Source organism: Emericellopsis cladophorae (assembly GCF_022114955.1).
Source record: "Emericellopsis cladophorae strain MUM 19.33 chromosome Unknown NODE_47_length_183754_cov_115_773156, whole genome shotgun sequence".
Taxonomy (NCBI): Eukaryota; Fungi; Ascomycota; class Sordariomycetes; order Hypocreales; family Bionectriaceae; genus Emericellopsis; species Emericellopsis cladophorae.
In genome coordinates, this window is record NW_026250972.1 from 27592 (window position 1) to 55087 (window position 27496).

The 27496-nt window shown below is 57.4% G+C and overlaps 9 protein-coding genes across 9 annotated transcripts; 4 read left to right on the forward strand and 5 right to left on the reverse strand.

Annotated features, from left to right (window-relative positions):
• Positions 1-113: 113 nt before the first annotated feature.
• J7T54_005199 (uncharacterized protein) lies at positions 114-1127 on the reverse strand (the record flags this gene model as incomplete). Its single annotated transcript, XM_051508626.1, has 1 exon — positions 114-1127. The coding sequence occupies one exon, from the start codon at positions 1125-1127 to the stop codon at positions 114-116; it is 1014 nt and encodes a 337-aa protein (XP_051360241.1).
• A 376-nt stretch (positions 1128-1503) lies between these two features.
• J7T54_005200 (uncharacterized protein) lies at positions 1504-2268 on the reverse strand (the record flags this gene model as incomplete). Its single annotated transcript, XM_051508627.1, has 1 exon — positions 1504-2268. The coding sequence occupies one exon, from the start codon at positions 2266-2268 to the stop codon at positions 1504-1506; it is 765 nt and encodes a 254-aa protein (XP_051360242.1).
• An 863-nt stretch (positions 2269-3131) lies between these two features.
• On the forward strand, positions 3132-4985 carry J7T54_005201 (uncharacterized protein; the record flags this gene model as incomplete). Its single annotated transcript, XM_051508628.1, has 1 exon — positions 3132-4985. The coding sequence occupies one exon, from the start codon at positions 3132-3134 to the stop codon at positions 4983-4985; it is 1854 nt and encodes a 617-aa protein (XP_051360243.1).
• A 429-nt stretch (positions 4986-5414) lies between these two features.
• Positions 5415-8257, forward strand: J7T54_005202 (uncharacterized protein; the record flags this gene model as incomplete). The annotated part of the gene is made up of 4 exons (XM_051508629.1): positions 5415-5692; positions 5824-6243; positions 6643-7015; positions 7070-8257. The coding sequence occupies 4 exons, from the start codon at positions 5415-5417 to the stop codon at positions 8255-8257; spliced, it is 2259 nt and encodes a 752-aa protein (XP_051360244.1).
• A 445-nt stretch (positions 8258-8702) lies between these two features.
• Positions 8703-9657, forward strand: J7T54_005203 (uncharacterized protein; the record flags this gene model as incomplete). Its single annotated transcript, XM_051508631.1, has 2 exons — positions 8703-9077; positions 9136-9657. 2 exons carry the CDS (start codon positions 8703-8705, stop codon positions 9655-9657), a joined length of 897 nt encoding a protein of 298 aa, XP_051360245.1.
• A 223-nt stretch (positions 9658-9880) lies between these two features.
• J7T54_005204 (uncharacterized protein) lies at positions 9881-18945 on the reverse strand (the record flags this gene model as incomplete). Its single annotated transcript, XM_051508632.1, has 2 exons — positions 9881-18862; positions 18916-18945. 2 exons carry the CDS (start codon positions 18943-18945, stop codon positions 9881-9883), a joined length of 9012 nt encoding a protein of 3003 aa, XP_051360246.1.
• Positions 18946-21415: 2470 nt separating this feature from the next.
• Positions 21416-23202, forward strand: J7T54_005205 (RNA-binding protein-like protein; the record flags this gene model as incomplete). The annotated part of the gene is made up of 3 exons (XM_051508633.1): positions 21416-21590; positions 21644-21928; positions 21980-23202. 3 exons carry the CDS (start codon positions 21416-21418, stop codon positions 23200-23202), a joined length of 1683 nt encoding a protein of 560 aa, XP_051360247.1.
• A 664-nt stretch (positions 23203-23866) lies between these two features.
• On the reverse strand, positions 23867-25540 carry J7T54_005206 (Golgi pH regulator-like protein; the record flags this gene model as incomplete). The annotated part of the gene is made up of 1 exon (XM_051508634.1): positions 23867-25540. One exon carries the CDS (start codon positions 25538-25540, stop codon positions 23867-23869), a length of 1674 nt encoding a protein of 557 aa, XP_051360248.1.
• Positions 25541-26518: 978 nt separating this feature from the next.
• J7T54_005207 (uncharacterized protein) lies at positions 26519-27019 on the reverse strand (the record flags this gene model as incomplete). Its single annotated transcript, XM_051508635.1, has 1 exon — positions 26519-27019. One exon carries the CDS (start codon positions 27017-27019, stop codon positions 26519-26521), a length of 501 nt encoding a protein of 166 aa, XP_051360249.1.
• Between the last annotated feature and the right edge of the window lie 477 nt (positions 27020-27496).

A 27496-nucleotide genomic window follows, 5' to 3' on the forward strand; every position in this document is an offset into this window, starting at 1 on the left:
TCGTAGTCTATCATTTCTTCTAGCTTGTATCTGTTCCCACCCCAATCCTTGCGATTGCAATGCTGCAGAACGGGTTCCAACCTCTGTCCCCTCAGCACTCACAACGGCCCAACTCACCGCGCCGTGTACACGCCCGTCGAGACAGGGTGGTACCCCTTCTTGCCCACCTGCAGTGCGAGCTCGCTCCTCCACTCTCTCCCCTCCGCCACCATCTGCACCGCTCTTTCAAACGTATACTGCGGCTGCCAGCCCAGCATCTCCTCAGCCTTGTGCGAGTCGTACACGCGGTCCATCCTCTGCAGGAACCTCCAGCCCTTAGCCTTGAACACATCAAGGGTCTCGGGCGTGCACTGGCGGAAGACGCTGCGTGAATCGTCGTTCAGCGCCCTCAGCACCGCCTCGTCCCTCGTAAAGGGCGGCGGTGCGCTAATGACAAAGCGCTCGCCGTTCAGCGTGTGGGCGCGCTGCATGGCCAGATCACAGGCCGTGACAATGTCGGCAATGTCGCAGCGTCGGTAGGCCAGCTCGAGGACCTTGAGGTTGTCATCGGTCATGCTGGCGCGACGATCGTCGTCGTCGTCGCCCTCTGGAAAGAAGCGAGACGTGCGCAGGATGACGACGGGCAGCGCCGTCTGCTTCTGCTGGGAGGCGAGCAGGCAGAGGTCCTCGGCGGCGCACTTTGTCACGCCGTAAATGTTCTTGGGCGAGGGCGTGACGGACTCGTCGATCCAGACGGCGGGTTGGCCTGGTACCGGGCTCAGAACCGAGCCAAAAGTCGAGGTGGTGCTGATGAAGACGAAGCTCTGCAGGATTGGAAGTGTGGCGGCGCATTCGAGCAGAACGAGGGTGCCTGTGATATTGGTGTCGATAAAGTCCTGCTGCGTATGGCTCCCAATGTGAGGTTTGTGGAGTGTGGCCGCGTGTACAATGCGCGTGATGGTAGGATTGGCAGCGAGGATGGAAAAGATAAAGCTGCGATCCGACACGGAGCCGATATGGTGTGTCGTTGGCGAGGACAGAATGTCGATGCCTAGAGGTGAGTAGCCGAGGCTGGGCAGCTTGAGCATGAGAGCTGCGCCCAGGTGACCTGACGAGCCGGTCACGAGGACATTATAAGATCCCTCCATGCTGAGCAGTGTGCTTGACAACTGGCGCGGTGGCTATGAGTGTTTTGACCAAGGTTGTCTGTCGATAAAAGGAGGACAAGCTCGCTCGAGCTCGAGGGCAGTCAGGCTAGTGGTGGCTGGAGCCGTGAATGACTCAGAGTCTCAGAGGATGAACGGCCGGCCTCGGTTCAGTGGGAGTGAGGCAGGGCAAGACGGCGCATTATACTGTCGGATCTGGACATACTCTGTAAAAAAAGTGCCAAGTCGGGCGTGTCTGTGACATGTTTTCCCCGACAGCAAGATGCACTGGGTTGACATTTGATGTCGGGGCCGTCATCCGCACGCGCAGAGCACGGATTGTGCGCCTGAGGAAACCCCCGATAGACCAGCACAACAATTACAGTCGCCTCCCCTCAATGACAATCGCAAAGCCAGCCTTGCTCTCGTAGAGCCCCATGGGCGTCTGCCGACGCAGTGTGACGTCCTCCACATCAAGCCCACGGGTGCGCGGGTCGACGTCGAGGTAGCGTGAGCCCATGGAGCCATGACGGAGATACTCGACCAACGCCGTCGCCAGCTCGCGGCTGGTGAACCAGAGCTCATTGCTGGAGCTCTTGTTGCGCGCCGCGTCCCAGCGACCCCAGCCGTCAAATTCCGTCGCGGATGAGCTGCATGAGCCGTTCCCTTGGCCTTGCACCTCCCCATGAGGCCCCAGATCCGTGTCATTCTCATCGAGAAATGTCCTGACGTGAAACAGCCTGCGTTGATGTCCCATGGCAGAGGCCTGCGCGCCAGGCTTGAGCGTGTCTACCAGAGTCGCGCGAGGCAGAACCCAGCCATCACCAAACGCAGCTTTGGGAAGGAATACAGCTTCAATCTTGGACCCTTGCGGCTCAACTTGAATGCTCTCGTTGAATTTGGCAATGGCATCCTCCAGATGATCTGCGATATGGAGGCTGGCTTTGTCGAGGTATGGTTTTGGAGGATCTACGTAGAGCGGGTTGCCAGCTGTCGTCGCACACGGTTGCTCGTGTTCCGTGTATGGAGGAGGGGCGTCGGCATCAAGAGTGCCCGTAGGCTGCCAGGCGCTCTGGGATGATTGCTTCGACATGCTGAAATTGTTGCGCCCTGTGATGGTTTTGTGAGGTGAGGCCCAATGCATGTATTGTCGCTGGTGCTGGTGACACTGCCCTCGACAATCTGACAGGATGTGGGTGACCAAAGTTTAACTCACGCTACGCTTTAGGGGTCAGACAGTCAATCATCTGACAAGGTGGGCGACTGGACCCGGCGGACATGAATTTAATGGGGGCTAGGACGATGCGCGGCGCAGTCAGAGGCTGAGGTCACCTTGCTCTGGTGAACTTTTGAGCGTGCAAGGCCGACTTCATCTTGAAGGCAGCGCCGCAAAGGTACATAATCCGTTGTGGGGTCCATCCATACCTTACCCTAGACACATCATGTGGTCATGGCATTTAGTTGCAATTCCTTGCCTCTTGGGAAGGCGACGAATGCACGAGAGTGAGCGACATGGCGTCTACACACAACGTTCGCAATCCATCTAGGTGAGTCTGTTATGCACTCGGCAGACGGAATCTGAATTAGAGCTTAAAGGACGCGCATCGCGTTGATGCTCAGGCCAAAGTCCTCATTGGGAACACGATTTGCAGCAGTTCCTCCCATGATGGAATAGTTCACGCTGCCCCCTCGCCACGCCGCTCCAAGGCGAGACCAATTATCTCTGCCCGCAGGGCTCAAGACGATGTGTGGGCACATTGCAGGGATTGATGGGTTATGCGGGCAAGATATTTTTGAGGAGGCAAAGCACTGGTAGGGGCGGTGATCCTTTCCTGATGTCGGTCATGATGCGCTGCCCACCGAAGGAAGCAGATAAAGGCAACGATCCCGTCTTCGTGCGGTCGACTGCCGTCTCTACGCAGCGGTTCCTCGAGACGTGAAACCAGTCTCTTCTGCACTTCTTCTACGTCACACCTTCCCTACCCTCACCACCTCCTTCCCCCACAGATGCCCGGCATGCGCTCCCTCGTGCTTGCGCTGGCAGGTGCCACCACGACGGCCCTCGCGCAGTCGTTCGACTTCACAACGCTCGAGCCCAGCGAGGACTTGGAGTGGACGCCCTGCCTCGAGAGCTATGAGTGCGCGCGCCTCGAGATGCCCCTCGACTGGACCAATGAGAGCGACGCGCGCACCGTGGCCATTGCCCTGATGAAGCGGCCCGCCGTCGTGGACGTGGACGACCCTGCCTGGGCCGGCCCCATCTTCACCAACCCAGGTGGCCCAGGGCACTCGGGCGTCGACTTTGTGCTGAGCTCGTCTGCGCGTCTGCAGGCGGCCGTGGACAAGCCTGGCGAGAGGCACTACGAGATCGTCTCCTTTGATCCCAGGGGCATTGCGAGCTCGACACCGACGGTCGACTGCTTCGGCTCGCTGCTGGAGCGTGACGCCTTCTTCCTCGAGCTGCGTGGCAGCCAGGGTCTTGTCGCGGGCGAGAGGGCCATCAAGTACGATCTGGCCCTGTTCGAGGGCATGGGCAAGCTGTGCCAGTCCAAGTATGACGATGGACTCGAAATCTTCCCCTATATTGGTAGCGCCAGCGTGGTGGAGGATATGGTGCGCATGGTCGACAAGTCGGATGAGTGGCGGCAGTCGCAGCAGAAGAAGCGCGGCCTGGAGGTTCGCGACACCGAGGAGAAGCCTCGCCTCATGTTCATGGGGTTCTCCTACGGCACCGTCCTCGCGCAGTACTTTGCCAGCATCCACCCGGAGCGTGTCGGTCGTGTGCTCGCCGACGGGGTCGTCAACGTGCACGACTACGCCACTGGTCCTGGCTGGTTGACGGCTGGCCTGGACACGGATTCTGTATTTGATCACTTTGTCGACGCCTGCTGGGAGGCTGAGGACAGGTGCCGCCTGTACCGAGCGGACGCGTCTGCTGATGACATGAAGACGACGCTCCGTGACCTGATTGCCCGTCTGGACGCCGTTCCCATGGGCGCGCTGGCCCCCGACGGCAAGCGTGTCGTCGTTCGTGGCGATGACTTCCGCGAGGCGTTTGGCGTGTACTCATACAACGGCATCACAGGATTTGCCAGTCTTGCCGTCGTCTTTGACGTCGCACTCAAAGGCGACTTTTCGTACCTCATCACCTTCCTCAAGACCATCCGCACGGTCCCTACCGTGGAGGATGGCTGCCCCAACGAGAACGGCGTCCAGCTCGTCCTGTCGCCTCCCGAGAATCTCTACAGTGTCATGTGTCTGGACGGCTCCGATGTGCGCGACAAGGACAGCGACTACTGGGTTGACTATGTCAACGATATGAAGGACGTGTCCGAGATTTACGGGGCCACGCTGGCCCTCATCCGGTTCGGCTGCTCGCACTGGCCGTTCCGCGCGGACAACCGCTTCGACGGTCCCTTTAAGACGCCCAAAGCCGACAAGGACGACCCGAGCACGCCTGCTGCTCCTCTGCTGTTCATGGGCAACCGGTATGACCCCGTGACGCCCATCCGCAACGCCGAGAACATGGCCAAGGATCACCCCGGTGCCGGCGTCCTGATCCAGGAGTCGACGGGCCATTGCGCGCTGCTGGTGGCGACGAGCAACTGCACGTCCCGGGCCGTCGCTGAGTACTTTGACACGGGTGAGGTGCCCGAGGACATCCTGACCTGTGAGGAGTCATGTCACCCGTGGGATACCGGCTGTGGCGTCAATGGGCCCGGCACTGGGCCTGGCGCGGGCAACGGCAACGGCAACGGCAACGGCAACGGCAATGGCACTGTCGCGGTGGCCAAGAGGGGCGAGATGGGCTTCATGGAGATGCTGCCCAGGGGCCACGGACACTTCAACATTGGGTACTAGAGTGACGCAAATTGATAAATGAAGCGATTTTCTCTTCTGGCTCCTCCTGCATGCTGCGCCTTATGAAATGACAGCTGCATCCTGAGGGCTGAATGCGGACAGGCGTGACAGCGCCAAGTGACAAGCTTCCCAGGATCCGTCCGCCAAGGCCGCGCTGTTAATTTCCTCGAAAGGCCGAGGACCACTTCCCCATGTTTTGCCAAGCTGCCGCGCAGCTGGAGGGAAACGGCATATTCATGCATCGCGTGGCGGCCTCACGTCTGTGAAAAAGTCTCCTCCCTCCCTCCCTGTAGTCACTTCCTGCTGCGACATTGCGTTTTCGACTGATTGCTCATCCAGCGCTTTGGCCTTGCGAGGCCGTCCATTCCTTTTTATCTTTGATAGTTCACCCACGCTCTTTACACGCACTCTTTACACGCACAAGTCACGATGAAGACGATTACGACGCTGTGGGCGCTTGGAGGCGCTGCTGCCACGGTCGCCGCTCACGCGCAGGACGTCGCGCAGATCCTCCTCCCGGCCCAGTGGAAGCCCAGCGACGAGCTTGGTGTCTCGGTGGTGCACGTCGGGGCATCTGCGACGACCTTTGCGCTCGGCTGCCCGACCAAGGCGAGCGACTGCTCGGTGGTGATCCCGACGATTACGCAGGGCGCCATGACCTGGGGGTATGGCGGGGAGTGGCAGAACATCCAAGGCGTGGACGAGTAGTATGTGTGCCTTCTTCTTCTTCTCCATTTCACGTGTCAATTCGTGTGCACTAGACTATAGTTTGTGTACACTATGACTACTAGATAGTAGATTCGCCCAAGGTGAGGTAGAGCTGACGAGAGGTGATCAGCACGCTGCGCAACGACTGCGACATTGCGAGGGGCACCATGATCTGCACCACGGCCGTCACGCAGGTCAAGGACGACGTGACGAGGTCGGGCCATCTCACCGGCACCACGACCTACCTCGGGGATCTCATCCACCCGATCCCGATCACGGCGGGCGCCAAGAAGCCGGGCGAGCACACGCAGGCGACGACCACGACGAGCACGCCTATCGAGACCTCCGCGTCGTGGACTTCCACGCCCGTGGAAACGTCAGCCAGCAGCACCACCCTTGCGACGAGCACCGCGATGACACTGACGGGTGGGCTGCTCCCCACGTCGGATGCCGGCCATGACGATGGCCACGATGATGATGCGACACCAACGGCGACACCCTCTGTCATCCCGACCGACACGCCTGGCGCTGCTGTGTCTGTGCACCGCAGGTCTGCCGTGATGGTTGCTGTCGCGGCTGTCGTTGGCGGTGCTCTATGGCTTTAAACATGAATGATACCTTTTGAAGACAGCTTTTATGAGGGAGGCATGCGGATACGACCGCGCGTGAAGTCTATTTGGCTCTGGGGAGGATTGATTCCAGCGGCTTGGACGGCAGGCAATCTGGTCTAGACTCTAGAACCGAACGGGAATCCCCCAATCACATGATTGTTCTTCTTCTTCTCGTCTTTCTTTCTTCGCTTAACATGTCTGTTCACATCTTCCTGGACATTGTCGCCGTCTTCCCTCTCCGTCTGGCAGCGCTGCTCTGGCTTCGCGATGCATCTGTCCGCCGCCCCGAAGCTTTCTGTCGCTGGTCCCCACGACAACTTCGCTCCCGCGCGATATAGATCACCTCGCCAGCTCTACAAGCTCCTCCTCTACCACTTTGCGGGATGGCTGATCACGGCGGCGATTGTCGGCTCCTTCTATGGCGTCCTGGTGCACTACTCGGACAAGGGGGTCATGCTGTACAAGGACAGGCGCGTATTCAACGCCGTTATCATCGCGCTGAGCATCACACTGTCGCTGAACCTCGAGAGCTGCCTCAAGGCCATGACGGGGGACCTGCGCTGGTGGGTTCTCAGTCTCCGGGACTGGACGTTGCCCGAGGCCGATCTGATTTTGCAGAGCGAGCATTTTAGCTACCTGCTCAAGCTCTTTGTCGTGGCGAGTCATTGGATCTTGCGGATCGTCATTGTCTCCTGGATCCTTCTCCATATCGTAAGTACATCCCCCCTAGACTGGAAACAATCTCATGCTCACCCCGAGTACAAGGCGGCCCAGGTCGCCGTGGCCACCATAGGCTTGACTCATACTGTCGAAGCCGCTGCCCATGCCACCATCACGCGGCCCGGTCTCGTCAGTGTCCCGGACATGAGCCAGATCGAGACGACCAGAGTCATCAAGTCGCCGACCCTTGCCCTCGCCGCCCTGCGCTTCACCGCCAACAGCTACGGCCAGATTGCCCTGGGCTACAACTGGGGTCGTCTCGAGGAGCGTCCTGAACCTGGAACATTGTTGAGTCCAGGGGGGAATTTGCAGTACTGTGGCTCGGATCGATGTGAGTTTGTCTTTTACGAAGCCAACGCCTCCCAGGGCCAGAATTACCTGACCGTCGTGACGAACCGATCCGTGGCCTCTGTCGCCCACTGCGAGGCGTATCGCGTCATTCGAGGCGGCGATGGGAATTCGACGACCATTACGATTGATGACGCGGACGCTTCCGAATTGAAGGTACCCACCATCAATGGCGATGATCAGACCACCTTTCTCACCGCCACGGGTGCAGGCTTTAACAATTCCACGGGTATCGTCTTCGCCTTTGAGGCGTCAAGGACGAATCCGTGGTTCTACGCATGCAACATCACCGTAGAGCCCGTGCGGAACGCAGTGCTCCCGGAGCATGAGCTCGGCGCCAATGTCTCCTCCCTAGCTGCCGTGGCCATCGCCCTCCAGGCTTACGGTGCCTCGACACAGGGCTCCTCGGCCGCCGGGACGGGCGCAGCACGGCAGTTCCAAAGTTATCCCGCCGCATCGTCCTATGGCGAGCCCAAGGGGGGCAATGCCAGCGCCATGGCGCTGAACATGGCCAGTTTCGCGACAGGCGTCATCGCCGTGACTGCCCTGGCCAACGACAATGTGGAGATACCAGGCCAGCGGCCCCTGCGAGGCGTCGAGTTCCGCATCTCGGACTGGACGGCGCTTCACATCATCCTCGGCCTGATTGCGGGCGTGCACTTCTTGCTGGGCCTGGTGACCTCCCTCGTCGCGGACAGGGTGGTCGTCCAAACGCGGAGTGAGCTCACCATGGCGGAGCTGCTGAGGCCTGTGGGCCAGAAGCTGGAGTATCGGCACGTGCAGGCGCGCAACAGGCCGCAGCCGACAATTCGGTACAGGATGGGGGACTGGGATGAGGCGTATGGGTTCCATACCGACTGTGCGTTGGAGGTTGTGGACTGGTAGTCTAGGATGACTGGTGGGAAGGCACATTTATCTCCTCCCATGTCTGGCCGTCAATCAAAGGCAGACTTGGATCCAGGGGCTGCGACCAGAGACTGTTCGACTTGACAAAGCTCTGACTTTGGACTCACCACCCCCAGTCTCCGTGTCAAGTGTTGGGATAGACAGTACGTTCCTTCTTCCTTTGGGCCCACGCCTGACGACCATCTGATCATGCCTTCCCCCTTTTTGCTGTCATCACGGCACATCAGATGAATGTGAAGCCTCAGGTTCACATCCTATTTGATGCACCGTCATTCGTTTCCCAGCCATTTCCCGTAAAACTTCTTCCCGAAGCATCCTCCCTCAGTCTACTAGACTAGACTAGACTAGGATAGACGGACGACTCGCCATGCAACCCCCATTCTGGTCATTTCGCCTCGTCCTTCTCGCTCTCGCTCTCGTCGCCATGGCCGCCACAGCTCAAGATGACGACGACGTGGAGATACTCAGAAAATGCAAGGTACCAACCACATTCAATCGCCCTCATGCCATCTTCGTTGCCCATGCTAAAATTAAGAAACCTTCACAGAGCGAATGCAACCGCCGCTTCAAGGCCCTCGGCATCATGAACAACTGCGACAAGGACGACTCCGACCACCAGTGCATGTGCGAAACACCAGGCTTCTACGGCCTGTACATGTGCTGTCTGGAGGAGGTGTGCGCCGAGTACGGTCTCGAGGTGGGCTCGGAAGAGGGCGACCAGCGACTCGCCGTCCCTTGTGTCGTGGACTCGACATCCCGGCAGGTGACGCTGAGCTGTCCCGCGCAGTACTCGATGACGGTACAAACGTGCCTGTCACTTTTTCTTGAAGATCTGGGACTAATAATGTACAACACAGAATTTCGATGACGTCTCTACAATGTCGAGTTTGATTGAGACATTGGGCACCACCACTACCACCACCACCACCACCACCACAGACGCGGCATCGACCACGCCCGCGTCCACTCTTGCCACCCGGACGTCCATGTCTCTCCTAGTGGACACGCTCGTTCCGAGCGAAACAGGGCAAGGTGGGAATGGTCAAGGAAACGCCGACAAAGCCGCCACAATCGGTCTAGGCGTTGGCCTCGGCGTGGGCGTCTCCCTGTCCCTCGTCGCGCTTGGGTTCACCATATTCTTCCTCCGTCGACAACGAAAGCAGAACCGTCCCGCAGAAGATACCGAGCCACCTGCTCCTCCCGCACAGCCCTCTGAAGCCGTGCACGAAGACGCCATCGTGAGATGTGCGCCTCACGAGCTGGGGAGCGCGGAGAAGGGTCCGTCAGAATTGGCAGCTGCCCGTTCGCCGACCGAGAGCAGCCACATCATATACGAGTTGCCTGGCGATTCCCGAACACCATATGGTCGGGCGGTATGAGGAGAGAATGGGTCGGTGTAACGTATGGAAAGGATTAATGAACGAAATTTGGAGCTGTCTACCTATGTAGCTCGCATGTGCCCTGTGGAATTTATTAGCCTATGAGACCCTGTATGCTCCCGTGTGTCCCCCACCCAAACGACCGAATTATGTACGTGTGTATGATACCCCCTGATCCGCTGATACCAGAACGCCTAGTCCGTCTCCCGACTTTTGCCTTTTGCTAGCCTGTCTTTGTCCTCCCAGGCGCCCAAGTCATCCTCTTCGTCGGAGGAGAGGGCTTGTTCTCTCCGTCATTGCCGTTGCTGTTGCTGTTGTTGTTGTTGTTGTTGTTACCACCGCCATTAGTACTGCCGTGGACACTCTCGTTTTCTGCTTCCTCGGCCTCGTCGAGCGTGAGCCCACTACTCTCTCTGTGGCTCATTCTATGCGTAAATGCACTGATCTTGTCTCGGAGTCCAATGCCCGCGCCGCTCCTCCTTCTAGAGTCGGTGCCGCCATGGCTCGTCGCTGGGCGATCGGAGCTGCCCGTGCCGATCCTCCTGGGTCCGCGGTGAACGATGCCACTACTGGACCCAGGTCGGAGCAGGTCATGGCCGAGCCCTTGGTTACTACCTCTTCGTCCTTCTATGGGCGTTGGAGGCGTCAGGTTGACATGGGTCGGCACCGCCATACCGCCAGGCTGGACTTGCGCAGAGCCGCGGGATCTGCTGCTCGCAATGCTGCTACTCCTGCTCGGTCCAGGTGCGCTGCCATGCGTGCTACCACGCAGCGAGCGAGGCGGCGACCGGGAAAAGTCGACAGGCGAGTGCGCGTACATACTGGATGAGTCGTCGCTGTCCTGCATGCTGCCCGCGTAGTTCTGCGATCCCGCCGAGGACGACGGTGCTATCAGCGCCGAGCTCGAGGCGATGTCCCTCAGCTTGGTACGCTGTTCGGCGTTCGGTCGGTGCCTGGAGAACTTGTTGCCAATGATGGCGCCCGTGTGTGACAGCAGCGCGCGCATGCAGGCCTTCTTGAACGCCATGGTGAGATCCATGCTTGACCACGTCTTGTTCTGCCACTCAATCGTAGGCATACGGAAGACAAAGTCGTGCACGTCCTCAAAGTTGCGCTGCTCCTTGCCCTTGTAGCTCAGGCAGAGCACAACTGACTGCAGGCGGATGTACGAAAAGGTCATGTAGTTGCTGGCGCGCGCAATCATCTGCGTCAGGTCGTCCGATTGTTGTTTGTCTTCGCCAGGTCCTTTGCGGCCCCGAATAAACCTCTGCTTCTTCTCGCCGACCACCGTACTGTCTCGACTTTCCTTGGACACACTCGTGGATGACCTGTTGATTTCCCTCTTTGGAGCGGCCTGCGCAACGGCGCGCAGAGAGTCGTACGATGGCTTTTTGGCAGCAGTTTTCGATCCGCCCAGGCGGAGAAGGTTGAAACGGTGGCCCTCGCCCGTGTTCACGGTCAGGTTCTTCCTCGTGTTGTTCCGGTCTGGCGTGTGCGACGTCAGCGTGGGGCGCAACCTGAGCTCCAGTGACCCAGCCCGCGTCGAGAATCCAGAAGAGTCCTTGTCCATGGACGGCGTCCCCAGTCTACTTGTTGAGCTGGTGAGGGACGACGTGTCATCTTCCTCCGGTGGCTGGTCTGCCATGAGCTGGTGTTTCATGGCGAAATGCGAGTTCTCCTTCTTGGTCGCCGACTTGTTCTGCTCGCCCTCCATCCCAGGGAAGATGTACGCCATGAGCCGCTTGCCAACCTCATACTCCAATTGGATTTCCATGGGAAACAGATCCACCTCGAACCGATCCATGACCGTGATGCCCGCAATGGCCTCGAGCATGTACCAGTACACGCGAATCATCTCGTGGCTGGCCTTCTCGCCCTGTGGGATCTTCTCTGGATCGTCATAGGCCCCAATGATCTGGGGATACGTCGCGTTAGGCAGAAGGTTGAGACCGAGCACCTTGCCGACGCGGAGTAGATTCACATGCGACCCGTCCGAGTTGTCCGTGCGGTCGTACATGAGATCCTTCAGCTGGAGCTCGACCAATGGCTCGTTTGAATCCTGCATCAGGTGCCAGACAATATCTTGTACCAGTATATTCCACTTAAGCAGCGCGTTTTCGCTGGCATTGACGTCGTACTTTCGCTGCGAGGTGGTGATTGCTTTCATGACGAAGAAGAGTTCATCTTCCGCGGCGGCCAGATCGCGCTCGAGTGTGAGGCGGTCGTCCCAGCCGCGCTTGTCGAGGTACTTGGCGTAGATTTGAAAGTGCGCCTTGATCTCTTCCATCTGCCTGATGCGTTCTTGTAGCTTTTGAATCTTCTGCGGCGCGCCGCTCAGGTTGCTGAAGTCGGAGGCGAGCATGATCTTCTCGAGACGCTCGCTTCGCGTCTTCTCGAGCGGCTCGCTGTACATGAGAAGGTCCAGCACTATGACATATAGGGCGTAGTATTGGGACGAGTTGCAGAGCGCTCTTACCTGAGGAAACTCAACCCAAAGGCTGTCCATTCGCTTCTCATTGTTCTCTGCAGCAGGCGCCGATGTGTCTTCTGCGTTGACCTCGTCGTTGTACTTGAGGCGAAGCGTGTTGTACTTGTCGTACCGGAGCACGGCGGACGTCTTCTCTACCACACGCTTGAAGCCGAAAGGTGTAGCTGTGAAATCAAACATGATCTCCATGGGAACCCATGGCGGCCACGATGAACCACTCTTGGTGCCATACCGACTTCCGGCATACATCGAGACCAGGTTCGTCAGGAACCATTTGTGATGTGTGACGAAGAACTGCGTGCTGTCCATGTTGACGAGGAATCGACGCTGTACAAGACCACTGACATCATCAGAGATGCGCTCCTTGTCCATGACCTCCATCACCTTGAGCTCCATGCCCTTGGCTGTGATGATGACAACGTTCTTCTTGTTCTTCTCGCTCTGGAGTTGAATTTGGGGAGCGATGAGCCGCACATGATAACTACTTTGGGGACTGAATTCGTCAGACAGGCCGGAGGTCAGATCTTCGATGCCTCTGCTACTCGTGCCTTCCGGGTTAGACTCGGATGCTGTGGAGTAGAATTTCCGGTCTTCACCCAGTATGCTCTTGATCCGGTCCTCAATGTCAAGGTGACTACCGCGGTCTGAATAAGCTGATGGAGGCACAGACTCGGCTTTACCATTCTTACTACTTTTCATCTTGTTTTGTTCTTCCACAATATCAAGGATGAACTTGATGGCCGGCCGGCTTAGGTAGTAGATGAATCCACGACGCTGGCTGTTTTGGTGTATGTACCGCAGCACAATGTTTCGCAAGACATTGTTCCACTTGAGCTGCATGTTGTGCAGGATGAACCGATTTTTGAACTCGCTCTCAAACTCGGGCCTCGATGGGATATTCAACTTTTCGTCATTGACATCGATCGACTCCTCGGATCCACACTCCTCCTTCGGTTTGGGTTTTGGCCCTACTGGCGGAATCTTGGCCTGGACTTGCTCGAGCATGTCCTCCAGAAACTTCTTCTTCTCTTCTAAAACGGCCGAGTGCTTGCGAAGTGCCTCGAAGTTTTCCACGCACTCCTCCTCCTGAGCGTTGGTCCGTACGACCTTGAGTTCAGCCTCGCCAACATTACGGGAATGGGTCTGCATCTGCACGCGTAGTTGCTCGAGACGTTCCTCGATGAGTTTTGCCTGCACCTGCTTCGGGTCATCGTTGTGGCTCATGATGCAAAAGTGCGTAGGCTCGTTGCCAAAGGGACTTCTGCGTGACGGATCACCGGCGATCGTTCCGTCAATGTCCGTTTGCCTAAAGTATGTCAGGCGAGGCGCGAATCCCAATGGGAGGATCTTGGTGTTAGGATGAGGCTCGGTGGGCAAGATCCAGTCCAACTCGACAAAGTCATCCATGTCAATCCAACTGTAGTCATGGTCCGGGATGTTGAAGCGCGATAAGTCTGGTTTGTCTCCCTGGTCGGTGATCAGCGTAGAGATGGAGCCACGCTTGATGGCCTCTGTTGTCGTACCCTTCAGGCTAGCAGACACCGCGCGTAGATCAGCATTGGCGAGGTCAAGCTGTGCTGCGTGAATCTTAATGCCAGACGTCTTGGCCTGCTGCGTGCTCTTGCCCTTGTCCAAAGTGTTGAACCACTCTCGGCGCTGGTGCAGATCAAGCATGAAACTATCCAGGCGGACCTTGAGACCCGTAGCAGAGACTGCATTTTCCGAGTAGTCCTCCACGTCTTTGTGCTTGTACACATGGGCGAGAAACAGTGGCGCTAGCAGCAGATTGTACTTGACGGTCGCCAAGTGTCGCCCAAACTTCTTGCTGTTCTTCTCGCGGCCTGGGAAGAGATTGCCCTGCCGAATCGGCAACGACAGGGGCTGCTTGAACAGACCCCACCATGCGAAGAAGTGCGTGAAGAAACGAGGGGTCAGGTGCACCGTGTTGTAGCTTGTTGACGGTTCAGGGCTGTCCGACATCCAATCGCGGTCTACAGGAGCGCGGACTGCGATGGACATGTGGATGTAGCGGCTTCTGAAGCCACGCATAGAGTCATAAAGCTGTCCGTCGGTAGACTGGGCATACTTGGGGCTCTTGAGGATGACTTCGTAGTGAGGCTTGAAGTCAAAGCTGCGTTTGCCGTCCTCAATATCGCGTTCAAAGGTCAGTCCGGACATCCATTGAACATTGCCTGATAGCTTCATGACAACCTTCTTGAACATGGCGCCAGTCTTGGTAATGTCATCTGTCACAGCCTTACCCGCTGATTCTTCGCGGCGTGCCGCATCGCGAACCTGATGCGTATAGTCAGGCACGGCAAGAATATACTCTCCACTGTCTACCGTCATGAACCGCTTGGGGTCGTCTTCGGCGTTGATGTTCCACCTGACGTTGTTACGCCAGCACATGAGGAAGCCCGCGCCGGCCCCAGTCACACGATACGGATCACGCGTGCCCTTGAGCGACAGATGCATGTCGCCATCGCCTCGCCAGGCGATGCGCATACGTGAGTGGAAGACGAGGCGCAGCTTGTCCCAGTATCCAACACGCTCAGAAGGGTCGATCTGGGGCTTGGTGAAGGACTCAATCACCATCATCATGTCTTGAATGGCTGGTTGGTAGCAAGGCGCCCACGTAATCCTTGTAGGCAGCGCGGTGTTAATGTCCATGAAGACGTCCGAGTAGGATTTTATGGGGCCGATGGTGCGTCGGATCTCGATATCAAAGCTGCCGTCGCTCGACTGCCGGGAATCTTTGGGTGGCACTATGTTAACGCGCACTTTTCGCGTGGACTGCTGTCCACGAAACTCTTCCGCTATGACAAAGTTGGTCTTCAATGACATGGCCGGCAATTTTGTTGATTGTCCCGTCTTCATCCAAGGAATATGAAGAAGCGGTAGCGGATAGTCACGAAGTGACATTTTGGCCTCGTCCACCTCGATAGTGACGTGCATCGGCACGAGCAGTCCATACTTCATATCCCGTGGCATGCCTTTGCCAACATCGTTCAGGAACGTCGGTAGCTCGCTCAACGGGAACGTCGGCTTGTCTATGATGAAGCGGAGATCGGTGATCATGGTTGACATGAGTGCCGGGCGTTGAGGCACCTCCAGAATGTTCTCTGTTTCCTCAATGTCGTCCGGCAGATTGTTCGGGCCCCAGAACGCTTTCCGTAGCTCGCAGACGCTGTTGCGCGACATCTCGTATGCGTTGTCGATGCGCTTCTTCCAGGTCTGGGCATTCAACGAGTCTAACTTGACACGGGCCTCTTGCTCGGAAATTCTCGAGTACGCGTTGATACCCGCCGTTTCCGACTCTGGATCATAACGCGGTATTCTCTTGGGCTCAGGGCCCGGCCCGCTATCTGCTGGCGAGATGGCGTCAAGGCTGCGGCTCCTGAACCAGGACCCGCTTGTATTTTCTGTGCGGCCTCGTTGATATGCAGAACGGGATCTCACTTTGCTGTTCCCTTTCCTCGACTCCTCCTCCCTGACTTTTCTAATCTTGGCATGAAATGCGTCTTCTCTCGCAAGCCGTTGGGTCTGCTCGGTGCGTCCCGTCCTGTAGATCATACCCAGTTTCCATTCAAAAGCGCCGTCTTCCAACTCAAACATGAACTTGCGCGATCGAAAGGATACTTTGGGCACGTTCTTTGGACCCTCAGGGTGCTTGTCCAGAATGTACTCATTGGTCCCTGTGCTGAAGCGGTGGTGGAGTTGCAAGCATGCCTTGAACACGTTGGTAAAGTTGTCCGTTATGCGATTCACAACGACCTCATGTGGAACGCCAACTCGCACAGCTGAGCTTGACAGATCAAACAGCTCTTCCTCGACAACACCCCCGAGAGGCGTCTTGCGCTTGGACTTGCGCAGGTCGAACCGGACGTCCTTGATGCTGATCATGCGTGCCCAAGCGTTGCGCACGCGTGGAGGCTCGACATACAGTCGAATCATCTTGGCTTGACAATACGGCGCGGACCATCTGTGTCGGCCAACCTCCAAGCCGTATAAACGGAGCAACATTTGAGGATCGTGAGGCATCTCCGCCTTCACCTGAACAAGGGACGTTTTGATGTCGACTGTCACGAGCTCTGGCGTTATGGTCGACAGCCCGTCGTCATCTTCAAACTGTCCAGGGGCTACAGGCGGGGCCAGGCTGTTGGGCTTGACAGTGTCTTGCCGATGCCTTGGCTTCCGGTCGTGGCCCGTCTTCAAGAACGCCTTGCGTACTGTCATCACAGCCACGCCGACCGAGTAGTGCCTGTACAGGGAGTACTGCGCCAAGATACTCTTGATGTGAGACTGGATATGAAACATGGGTCCGTGAGGGTCGCTGGACGCAGAGAAGGTAAGGTCTAGACGAGGAATGTTGAGGAAAGGCTCTACCTCAAGCCGCTCAACACTCTCTACAATCTGTGCTTCAATGCCGCGTGAATGCAAGACGAGACGTCTACCATCGCCGTAGTGTTGTGGCTTCCTCCTAGGATGTGGCGAACCAGGGCCGGCGGTCAAGTCCGAGTCAGACTGCGTCAATGACCGGCTATGCGTTCTAGTGCGTGGCATGCGTCTTCGCAGGCCTTCGACTTTATGTTCTCTGTATTCGGCCGAGAGCTGATCAAGGTGCAGGCTCACCCCGCGAGTGTCTTCCGAAATGTCCAAGTCGATGCCAGCCACTTCAAGGCTGACATCTGTTGCCCCGATATGACAACTCGTGAGCCAGCGAGGCATGGTCCGCAGGAAGTTCTTGCCTCTTGATGTTCCCGGAATTGTGCGTTTCTCAGGCTCAACGTCAAGACGAAGTTCCTTTACAATCTGACGGAGACCATCCGTAATTTCCGGTCGCACCATGGAAATGCAGAATGTCTTGATGTTGCCCGACGCCTCGACGGACATGTCAGGGTTTGCTGTGAGATTGACCTTCATGTCGAAAGAATCAGTGGTGATGAGGTTGAATCTTTCCCGCTCGTTTGTCTGATAGTAGAGATGATGTGTTTGGAGTCGCAAAGCACCGGTCAGCGCATAGTGAGAGTCTTCCGTGAGAGAATGCGATGATTCCATGTCTAGCGAGATGGAAGAAATGGAGGAGATTATAAGGTCAAAATCATCCGCGTTGTCCGTCTTCAGCAATGGCCGTAGCTTGATACGCATGACGGGCTCATGAAGTGACACCTTGATGATGGCTTTCGGCAGTAGTCGAGGGATAAGAGCACGATGCTGCTGCTTCTGAGCGTTTCGCGCCTTGGGTTTCCGCTGCATCAAAGCAAGCAGAATCGGGAGGTGACGAGGGTCGAGGTCGATGGACGGCGAAGTGATGACGGAATTTTCAAATAGCATGTTGGCATTCTTCTCCTCATTCGTGTCTTCGTGTACGAGCTCGACTGTCTTGGACGGCAGTGTCGTGCGTACGGTTGTAGTGGCCATGGGCACGTAGAGAAGGCGCTCCGGCTTGCCTTGACCATTGTCCAAGCCCACAGATATTGACAGAGCGGCCACCAATGCTTCGTGGGCAATATCTTTGGAAGGGAAGTACATGCGATGTGCCGGCGAACTGGGGTCCAGTCGCTGGAGATCGATTCCAATCTCCTTCATCGCAGCGTTGAGTTGCAGAGTCGAGCCTGGCTTGGGCTGTATTTCGTCCACGTTTTTAGAAATACTGAGAAAGCTGGCAGCGAACTGGACCTCTTTGATACCTCGAAGTATCGAGCTCAGAAAGTCCTTTGAGTCTGATACTGTTTGCATGAGGTCTTCGCTTTGTTGATCAGATTCGTTTTTGTTTTGGGGAACCTCGCCGACGAACGTATCGACCGGCTGATTAGGGCCTCCCGTGGCATCTTGACGACACGTCTTGTAGTGCCGCGTGCAAATGTGCAGATCGTCATATGGTATGTGAACGCGTCCGAGCTTGAGCGCCAGGGTCGCATCGCGAAGTCCCTCCATAGATTCATAAAGGTGGCCATGAATGTTGAGCAGTGCATGGTCCAGTACCTCAAGCGACTCTTTGCCTCGCGCCGTGAACAGGACACTGCGCACGGAAAGAATCCACTCCGCTTGACGATCGTGCTTCTTGGCTGTGGACCTTTGGAAGAGGAAGCGCGCCCTGTCGACCATCTTACGCCTAGTATCTACGGCCACGGTGATGCTGCCAACTTGCAGGTGGCCGACATCGACCACGTTGATCGTGGAGTTGGTAGCCACAACATCTACCATCCGCAGCCAGTTCATCTTTCGATGTATCCTCTTGATGCGGTCTTTGATCTTCGTGAGCTTTTTCCATGTCTCGCTGCGAGACCCGTACTCCGCTGGTCGAGATCGGGTTTTGCGCATGGGGATCGTCCCGTTACCATCCTTGTTGTCCTTGGACGATGCATTCCTGCCTTGAGTGCGACCATCATTGTGCTTATGCGAGCCTTGAAGTGCCCTGATGTCGACCGTCACTACGAGCTCGTTCAGTACCAGGCTCAGCCACGTCGGCTGCGCAAACGTTGGGCGATGGATCGAAAAGCCCAGCCCCCTAATCTCGATGCGACATCCATCTCGAGGTGTATAAGCGAGCCGTCGTAGCGAGAGGTAACCGATGCGCTGTATGGATATGCCGGTCACGATTCGCAGGAGGGCGAAAAAGACAAAGGAGGCGAGGTAGAGCAGGACGAAGATCCCAAAGGCGAATGTCGGGTTAAGTAGAGCCATTATGACGAGGCTTGGATAAGCCAGAGCCAGCTGAGCTGGAGTAGTGTCAGTCAGCGCATGGAATGGCGACCAAAGCGCGCAACGTACATGTCGGATAGAAGGGGGCTTTGCATTGTTCCAGATTGAAACTTGGTCGAACGATCAAATGCGCCTCATGGTGCGGGTCGAGGGCAGCTTCTCGGACACGTTCTGGCTGATGCAAGCTTGGTTTCCCCCCCTCAGCTCTCTCCGAGTATGTCCCAGCGCAACCCTAGTATTGATAACGTCCGCGCTCGCTTGATTCTTTGTCGGGCTCTGACGCGCTCGGCTACAGATGCTGGTAAAATGTTGCTCGAATCGGGGGCTCGAAGGTGTAGTCGGCGCAGTCACAGCAGTTGCGTGCTGATGCGTGTTGGTAGGGGTGGATGAGGGACACGGCCGCGTGACGTCAAACAAAGATTCGTCAATGTGCGCACCGCAACAGGGCACCACGCGCGCGCGAGCAGGATTTTCCGATGGACTTTGGTCGCGATGTTGTCGCCGGATGTCACGCACGGGTTGCGATTCTAGACTTTAGGCAAGCTTAATATTAGCACAGTACTAATTAGCAGCACGGCTAAGACGATCGCAATCGAAGCCACCCACCCTGACGGAGCTTTGGTGGGTGTACATACGTCCCGTGCCGAGGGGATATGTACCCTAGACTAGCTCCGTACTGGTTAGGCTCATGCAATGATCAATGATGTGCTGCACAGGGCATTCATGAGACCTTGGTCTGCAATTAGTATTGATATTTGATATATTTCATGTCTGTACATAGTATACAAACCCATGGGCGCGTTTCGCCCTTGGACGTGGCCTGCACGACTGTATGTACCCTCCCTCGATTTGTCTTGGATCCCTTCATTTCAATGTCGTATTGTATCAGTCCTTGTCAGTGACTATTGGCTTCTGCGGGCTGCCTTTACGAAGCGCTGTCTTTCAAGACTTTGCAGCACTCTGTGTGCGTCTCCGTTCGGGAGGTGTCGTAGTTCGAGTTTGGCGGCGAGGTAGCCCTGATCGAATCGCTGGGTATGGTCGTCGAGGTGCGCGTTGCACGACGAGGCTTCACAATGAGCGCGGCTCTTCTTGGACCTCGCTCGAATCATTTGGGCCTCTCTGCCGGCGTGTGTTCGAAAGCCGCCTGCTCTTGGAGTTTCTCTATCCGCTCGTCGATCAGCGCGATGTCGGCATCAACCCGCAAGAGCTTCTCGCTCATCATATTGGAGTATTCCTTGTCCGTCATTTTCTTCAGTGGGCTGAAGCGCGAGTTCATCCAGCTCCTGTCTTCGTCCAAGGGCCTTTCGGGTAATTGTCTATACCAGTCGATCGCAAACTGGCCTCCCACGGCTGTCACTGCGCAAAGTGTGAAAGAAGAAACAATGTTGCTTCTCATGTATGCTGTGACAAGGTTAGACTGGTCCGTCTTTTTTCACAGTGGAGAATCCAGCTCACGTCCAAACCCTAGGATCATCACAGCACTCGCCGGTACGCTGGCCAAACCGCTAGCTTGGAGTTTCTGCCTATTCGTTGGGTCTTCAGGTGCCCCCATCGCACGCAAAGTCATTTGGCGGGAGACTGGCTTCTTGTCAATGACGTTTCAGGAATCTCTGTACAGGTTTCTTACACCAAAAAGTGCTTCCAAGTATGCCCCATTGAATGCCCGTGGCCATGCCACTCAGCACGGGATTTCTCCCGGTAAATGTAGCCGCCCCTGAGCCTAAAAACGCGCCAGCTGCGCCTTCACCAGCACCAGATTAGACCGAAGCAAACTCCATCGCAGAGACAGAACGTACCACAATAGGCGCCGAGTACAAGGGGTGGAACGACAACTTCTTTGAAAGAAGGAGGCACAAGGCCTCGCGCTGGCGCATCTTTTGAGAAAGGCATCACAGGCAGCAGTGGGAAGTATGAAGCTCAGTAAGCGACTCAGTTCTACCAAGTCCAAGCCTTCAATTCACGTCGAGATGTAAGTGGGTCCGCGAAGTCAATGGAGCCAATGGCCACGGCTCATTGTCGGCCCAAGATCGTCTCTCACCCGGAAGGCGCGCAGGGAAACGGGACTCGCCGCTAGTCCAAAGAGAGGCAAGCGCCTCCACACGCGCGGGCTGATGTGTGAAAATTCCATGAGGCAACTTGAACCCTCACAGGAACGACCTTTTTCCTTGACCTTGTCCTCTCGCCGAGCCATATATCTCTCGACGGCCCTCTCCAATCACTCGACCCCGCAACCGCAAAGTAGCATCTTGGGACCCTGCATTGTCTCGACAAACTTTTCTACACCCAAAAGGACCCCCCCAGAGACCAGGTGTACGCATCACCAAGTCTGTCGGCCGGTTCACTCTGCTCTCGTTGGCCCGCCCCGCATCCCACGAGCGAGCGCCCGCCTCCGGTGCCCATCCAACCATCCGCACCGATTGACTTGACCGAAACGACCGACCACTCCACGTCGGCCACTACGCTCTTGCGCCCGAGGACGACAAGCAGACAAGGCTCTCGCCTCTATCCGCTTCGTCTACGCGCATCGGTCAGTGCATCGTTGCGCGTGCCGCTCCAACCGCAAACATGGCGCCCAAGAAGTCACAGAAGATGTCGATTGGGGATTTTTTGAATGACGATGGTCTTGGTGGTGGCTCCTGGGCTGATGAGGTCGAGGAGACCTACGTGGTTGGCACCCAGCCCCTCCCCTCTGGCGACCGCTCCCGTCCCATGGGCGGCTCCAGCAGCTGGGCTGATCGAGGTAAGATCCCAAGTGATATATGTGTCCACCATTCGTATCTTAACCCGCCGCAGGCTACTCTACCCGCGAGCAGCCCACCCCTCAGGTGCTCCCCGACAGGCCCCCTTACACAGCTCATTTGGGCAACCTCTCGTACGACGCCACCCAAGAATCGGTCAACGAGTTTTTCCAGGACTGCGATGTCGCCAACGTCCGAATCATCGAGGATCGTGAGCTCCAGCGGCCCAAAGGTTTCGGATACGTTGAGTTCAACAACGTGGAGGGTCTGAAGAAGGCTTTGACCTTGGACGGCGAGAGCTTCCAGGGCCGTATGATCAAGATCAAGATTGCCGATCCTCGTACGTAGCCACTACATGGTACAACATGACGCCACAGCTAACAGTGAACAGCCCGAGGCGGCGATAGCGGTCGCGGTGACTTCATCCGTGACATGGGCGACTGGACCCGCAAGGGACCTCTTGAGCCCCCTGCCTCTGCGCGCGGTGGATCTGGACCCCGTGGAGCCTCTGAATTTGGCGAGCGCCGTGCCCCCCGCGATCCGGCCGTCGATGCCAGGCCTCCCCGCGATCTGAACTGGGGTGAGCGTCGTGGACCTCTGGCTCCTTTGTCGCCCGAGGAGGGTGGCCAGGACGCCCGCAGCTCCCGCCAACGTCCTGCACCCGAAGGTATGGGAGAGCGGAGCGAGTCATACCGCGGTGGCGAGCGCCGTCAGTCTCCAGCTACCTGGGGTGAGGGCCGTGCCGACGGGTCACGCCCGGCACGTCGCGACTTCACCGAGCGACCAGAGCGCCCTGCCGCTCCCGAGCGCGCCCCAACGGCCGCCGAGAAGGACAACGCCTGGCGCGACCGCATGCGTCCTGAGCAAGCGCAGAGCCCCCCAGCCGGCAGTGCCCCTGGCTCGCCTGCCCCTGCCAACGCCACGCCTGCTGCTCCTGTCGGCCGCCCCCGCTTGAACCTCGCCAAGCGCACCGTACCTGAGGCTGCCGACGCCGCCTCCCCATCTACTACTTCAGACACAAAGGCCAACCCCTTTGGTGGCGCCCGTCCCATCGACACCGCTACGCGCGAGAAGGAGATTGAAGAGAAGCGCGTCCAGGCTCTGCAAGAAAAGCAAGAGGCCGAGGAGAAGGCCAAGGAGGAGCGCCGTGCTGCCAAAGAGGCTGCCGAGAAGGAGGCAGAGGCCGAGGCCGCCACCAAGTCCGAGGAGGCTGCTGCTGCTGCTGCCCCCGCTGCCCCCGTTGTCCCCGCTGCCGAGAAGGCAGAGGGTGAAGATGCTTCGACGAAGCAAGAGAACGGCGAGCAGCGGTTGCCTGTTCGCAACCGGGAGCCTCGCGAACCCAGGGACCCTGCCTCGCAGCCAAGGGGCGGCAAGGCCTTTGAGAACAACAGCTGGCGCTCGTCTGGCGAGCGGGGCGGGCGTGGAGGTCCCCGTGGTGGCGGTCGCGGAGGTGCCCCGCGCGGTGGTCGCAATGATCGTGGCCCTCGGTCCAACGGCTCCAACAACCAGTCGTCCGTACCACCCACGCCGACCGAATCCGAGGCGCCTGCACAGGAAGACGATGGCTGGACGACCGTCGCCACAGGCAAGAAGGGACGACAGGGCAGGCCTTAGGATGGCCCAGCTGACTTGCGCCAACTTCCGCATCACGTTCGGGTTCACGACTAGAGAGGAGCCAGGGCCGGTTCGCGGGGCGGTGGCGGCGATTCACGCGGAAGGAGAAGGAGGGAGGATCGGACTTGGGATTGATACCCTTTTGAGGAGTGCGGAACCAAAAAAGTTTTCGAATTCTCGATGCAAGAAAAAAGAGCATAAGACGAAGGGAGGGAACAACAAAACTGGTCAACTCCGTGGCCATTTCTAGACTGATAGAACCAATGGTTGTGTGGGTGGCGAAGGAGGCGAGAACGGAAGGAAGAAAGCGACAGAGAGACAAGAGAGACCTCGAGGTTTCTTACACGAGGGACATGAGACTATGCCCGGGGCGTGTCAGGATGGCATGCATGATGTGGAAAGACGAAGGGCTGCGACATGACCCGGCACGTTATGATGAACCCATGTAATGAACCACCCCCCCTTTATTTTCCTTCTTTTGGTCCGTATGAAGGAAGGATGCTTCGCGATTGTTCATGTGAGGAGCAGTCTTGCTATAGACGACGGAGCATGTCAGATAATCGTACTACTGATCACATTTACGTACATGGCTTTTCCTTGGGTCTTGTTAGTTCGTGATAGTATGAACGTCGCAATACGTATAAACAAACGCTGCCGATGAATGCTATAATCTCTTGGCGCCCATCTCCTCCATTGCGTACTCGTCACAGTCCAGATCGCCCGGTCTACCGCCAATCCGCCTGGTCAACCAGACACCAACGCCCGTGACACCCGCACCGATGAGAAACCAGCCCTCGAACCACCCGTCCGCAAAGGCAGGACTCATCAAGGGGGCCCCGCGCACCAGCGCGCCGCTGACCGTGTCGCGGACCTCGCCTGGTAGATGGCTCCGGAGCAGGAGCAGGGACGATATCACATACGTGGCCGCGACTTGACTGGCGCCCAGCGCGAGGGAAGACTGCATGTGCCGATGCAGCACCTTGGGCGTCCACCGGGAAAAGAGATGCAGCGTCTGCACCACGGCGTTTGCGCTCAAGACGAGCATCACGCCCGACAGGGCGAAGCTGATGGTCCGCGCCCACGCGAGCTGGTCCATCTTGGGGTCCCAGTGCCGTGCCAAAAGACCGAGAAACCTGTTGATGGGGTCGCTGCTTGAAAAGCTAGTCGCCGAGGGCGACGACATTCTCCTCAGCGTCGTCACGGTCGTAGCCAGGAGGCGGTAGACACAGTAGCAGCTGAAGACGTACGACGGCACGAGGAGCAACCGGCCCATGGGCGTCGACGCGCGGGCCGCCACGTCCCTCTGCCCCTTGAGGATGGCGAGGTTACTCGCCAGGTTGGCCTCCATGGTCTCGAGGCCGGCAATTTCCATGCGTAGGGTCCTCATCTCCGCCTCCTCCCCCGAGACGCCACGTATCGAGCCCATCATCTTGCCCATGAGGCCACTCTTGGGCCCTTGACTCGGCTCCGACGTCCTACGCTCCAGCATCTGCAGGCGGTGCCGCTTCGTGAGCAGCATCTCGCTCGCGGCGTCGAGACCAGCTTGCTTCCTTGTCACGTCCGCCTCGGTCACAGGCCGCCTCCTCCGCTGTGAGGCATCGCCAAAAGTGTACCACGGCGAACTGACCGAAGCGAAGCCCGCCAGCAGCGCCATGAGACAGATGCCGACCACACCCACCCGCTCCAGACATCCGCGAGTGACCATCTCGACCAACCCATCATCAGCTGTATTTCCCGTCCGCGCGGCCCCCGTGGTCGGCACAGCACCACCGACCGACCAGAAGACAAAAATCCAAGCTTTGAACAGCGCGGACTGAATAGCCCACGCGGTCTTTGCCGATTTCCTCTTTGCGTTGCGCTGAAAATTCCACCCCGCCGCCGCGACCAAGTTTTTGCACTCCAGCCAAGGGAGGACCCCAGCCATCATGAGCAGCAGCCCCCTCACCGTCCAGCGCAGCGCCCACTCCCGCGCAAAACCATCGCCCCAGCGCAGAATCTCCCCCAGAATCTCCGCACCCAGCGTGGCCGCCAAACTGACCGTTGCGCCAAACACAGCGCGCGTCAACCGCTTGTCTAGACTCTTCTCGCCATGCTCAGCGTGGGCGGCCTTAAGGGCCTCGGGCGCATGCCTGGGTAAGACGTGGCCCTCTCCGTCTCGCGACTCGCCGTTTTGTGGTTTCGATAGGCGGGGAAGGATATGTCTCGTGGCAGTAATGTACGTGGTCGCCAAGATGATGGCGAACGGTAGGAGCGAGAAGATGGCGTAAGGTGTCAGGAGCGAGGGTGGAGTGGGCGCACAAGCATCCTCGCTGTCGCTACACCCGGAGAAGGGCCACATTGGCGTCGCGGCCTGTTCGGACGGTGGTTTAGGCTCGTTTGATGTGCGGCGGTCGATGCAATCAAGATCTTGGCGTTGTCTCTGCGTGGAAGCACTAGAGCTAGAGCTAGAGCTGATGTTGGATGGGCAGCAAGGCGCGTGCTCGATTCGAATGAAATCATTGGGCGAATGTGGGAAAGACCAGCGTGGTTAACGGGTGTTCATGAGCAACGCGAGGATCAAGCTTCGTCCACGACGGAGTATGGCCTGCAGGTTGGACGTGGACGTCATCAGGGACAAAAAACATCGAAATCTGACACAGTCCGCGACAAGCACCGCCGGAAAGGGTGATGCGTTCAAAATGTGGGGCGTGGCCTGGCCTCGCCTCGCCCATCCTAGTCTAGTAATATTAGGGAGGTATTGTCAAACATACCACATCCGTTATTGAGCATACCCGCTGAGGCGTACAGGCTCTCCTTACCACGTAGCTGAAATTAGCTACGTTCGTATGCCGCGACTACTCATATCATCTTTAATATTTAAGACGCTACGATATAGTACAAGTGAACGAAAAAGGCTCTGGCCGAATAAGGCTGTAGCCGAACAATACTCTGACCGAATAATGTTCTAATACCCGTAGGTTAGCGATGGCCTTAAACTTTTGCCGCTATCAGCCGTCAATTAAGGCGAAGTCACGAGGCAGTGGATATACGGCACCACAGGGGCTGCTGCTAGTGCTACGGAGTACTGCTCACGCCGCACTTGGCGCCATTGGGTATGCTCAATAATAGATGTGGTATGCTTGATAATATCTCCCTAATAATATTCGGAGAATTCTTAGCAGACAAAAGCTAAGTTAAGTAAGAAAAACGCGCTGGTCATTCATTCGCTACTCTATCGCTGCTGTCAAAGATATACATGTCGAAAAGCCCCCACAGCTCAGGACTGCCGGCTCGGGACTCTGCGAAGCTCTGGCATCCCATCCTCATCCGTCTGAGACTACTCTGGATCTGGGGACGCGTCAGATTCGTCCGTCGGGGCCTCTTCCCCCTCTCCCGATATTTCTTGACTCAGAGTCAGCACCGCATCCAAGCTCAGAGGCTCGCCGCGGTTCCGTGGGTCCGGTTGTTGGTCCAACAACCGGACCATGCGTGGTATGGCTGGCGGCGCGATACATCGGACCCTCACTGGCTCCTTGTTCGGTTGCTCGCTCTTTGGAGGCAAATCTTGATACTTTGGCAGCTTATCCCCATTCTGAGGTTCGCGCATCTTTTGCTTGCCCTTCCTATCGGGGACAGGGCCCACCGCAGCGTTGTTCGAATCGGAGTCTGCTGAATCGGCTCTCCTCGTCATCCAGTTACTGTGACCCTCCCCGTTGTCCGAGTTCTCCTCAGGGACGGTTGGCAGTCTAGGCGCCCCTCGATGTTGCCTTTTCGCTTCAGCACTCGCCACGATGGTCAGGCTCGGCTGCTCCAATGGGGTCAGTGTCGCGTGCAGCATCTGACGGCAATGAATACAGGGTGCCCGCCACTCCGTTTCGCCGGACTGACATGTGTGCCACGCAGGATGGGAGCTCCAAGGTAAGCCCCATGCAATTTCGGTATCGCAAGTTGGACAGCGATCAAACCAGTGGAAGAACCCGTCGTAGAACAATCTTGACTCGTTGCTGTTTCGTAGAATGTAATCCGCCGTGCTGAGCTCAGGGTAGTTATTCGACTGTTTTGGTCGAAGGTCGTTGTTGGGGAAACGGACTTCATTGGTATCAAACGTCTGCCCATACACTACGTCCACTCTGGTTGCACGATAGGTACTCCGTTGGGGAGGTGACGGCAACTGCTCTACATCAACCTCTGCATTATTCCAAAACGGCACATGCTGCTCGCCCGCCGAGGTGGTCGTCACTTGCTGTTCTGCGGGTAGATTTGCGGGTCGATCTGCGAGCTTTATCGGTTGCGGTTCATCCCTAACATCCGGTCT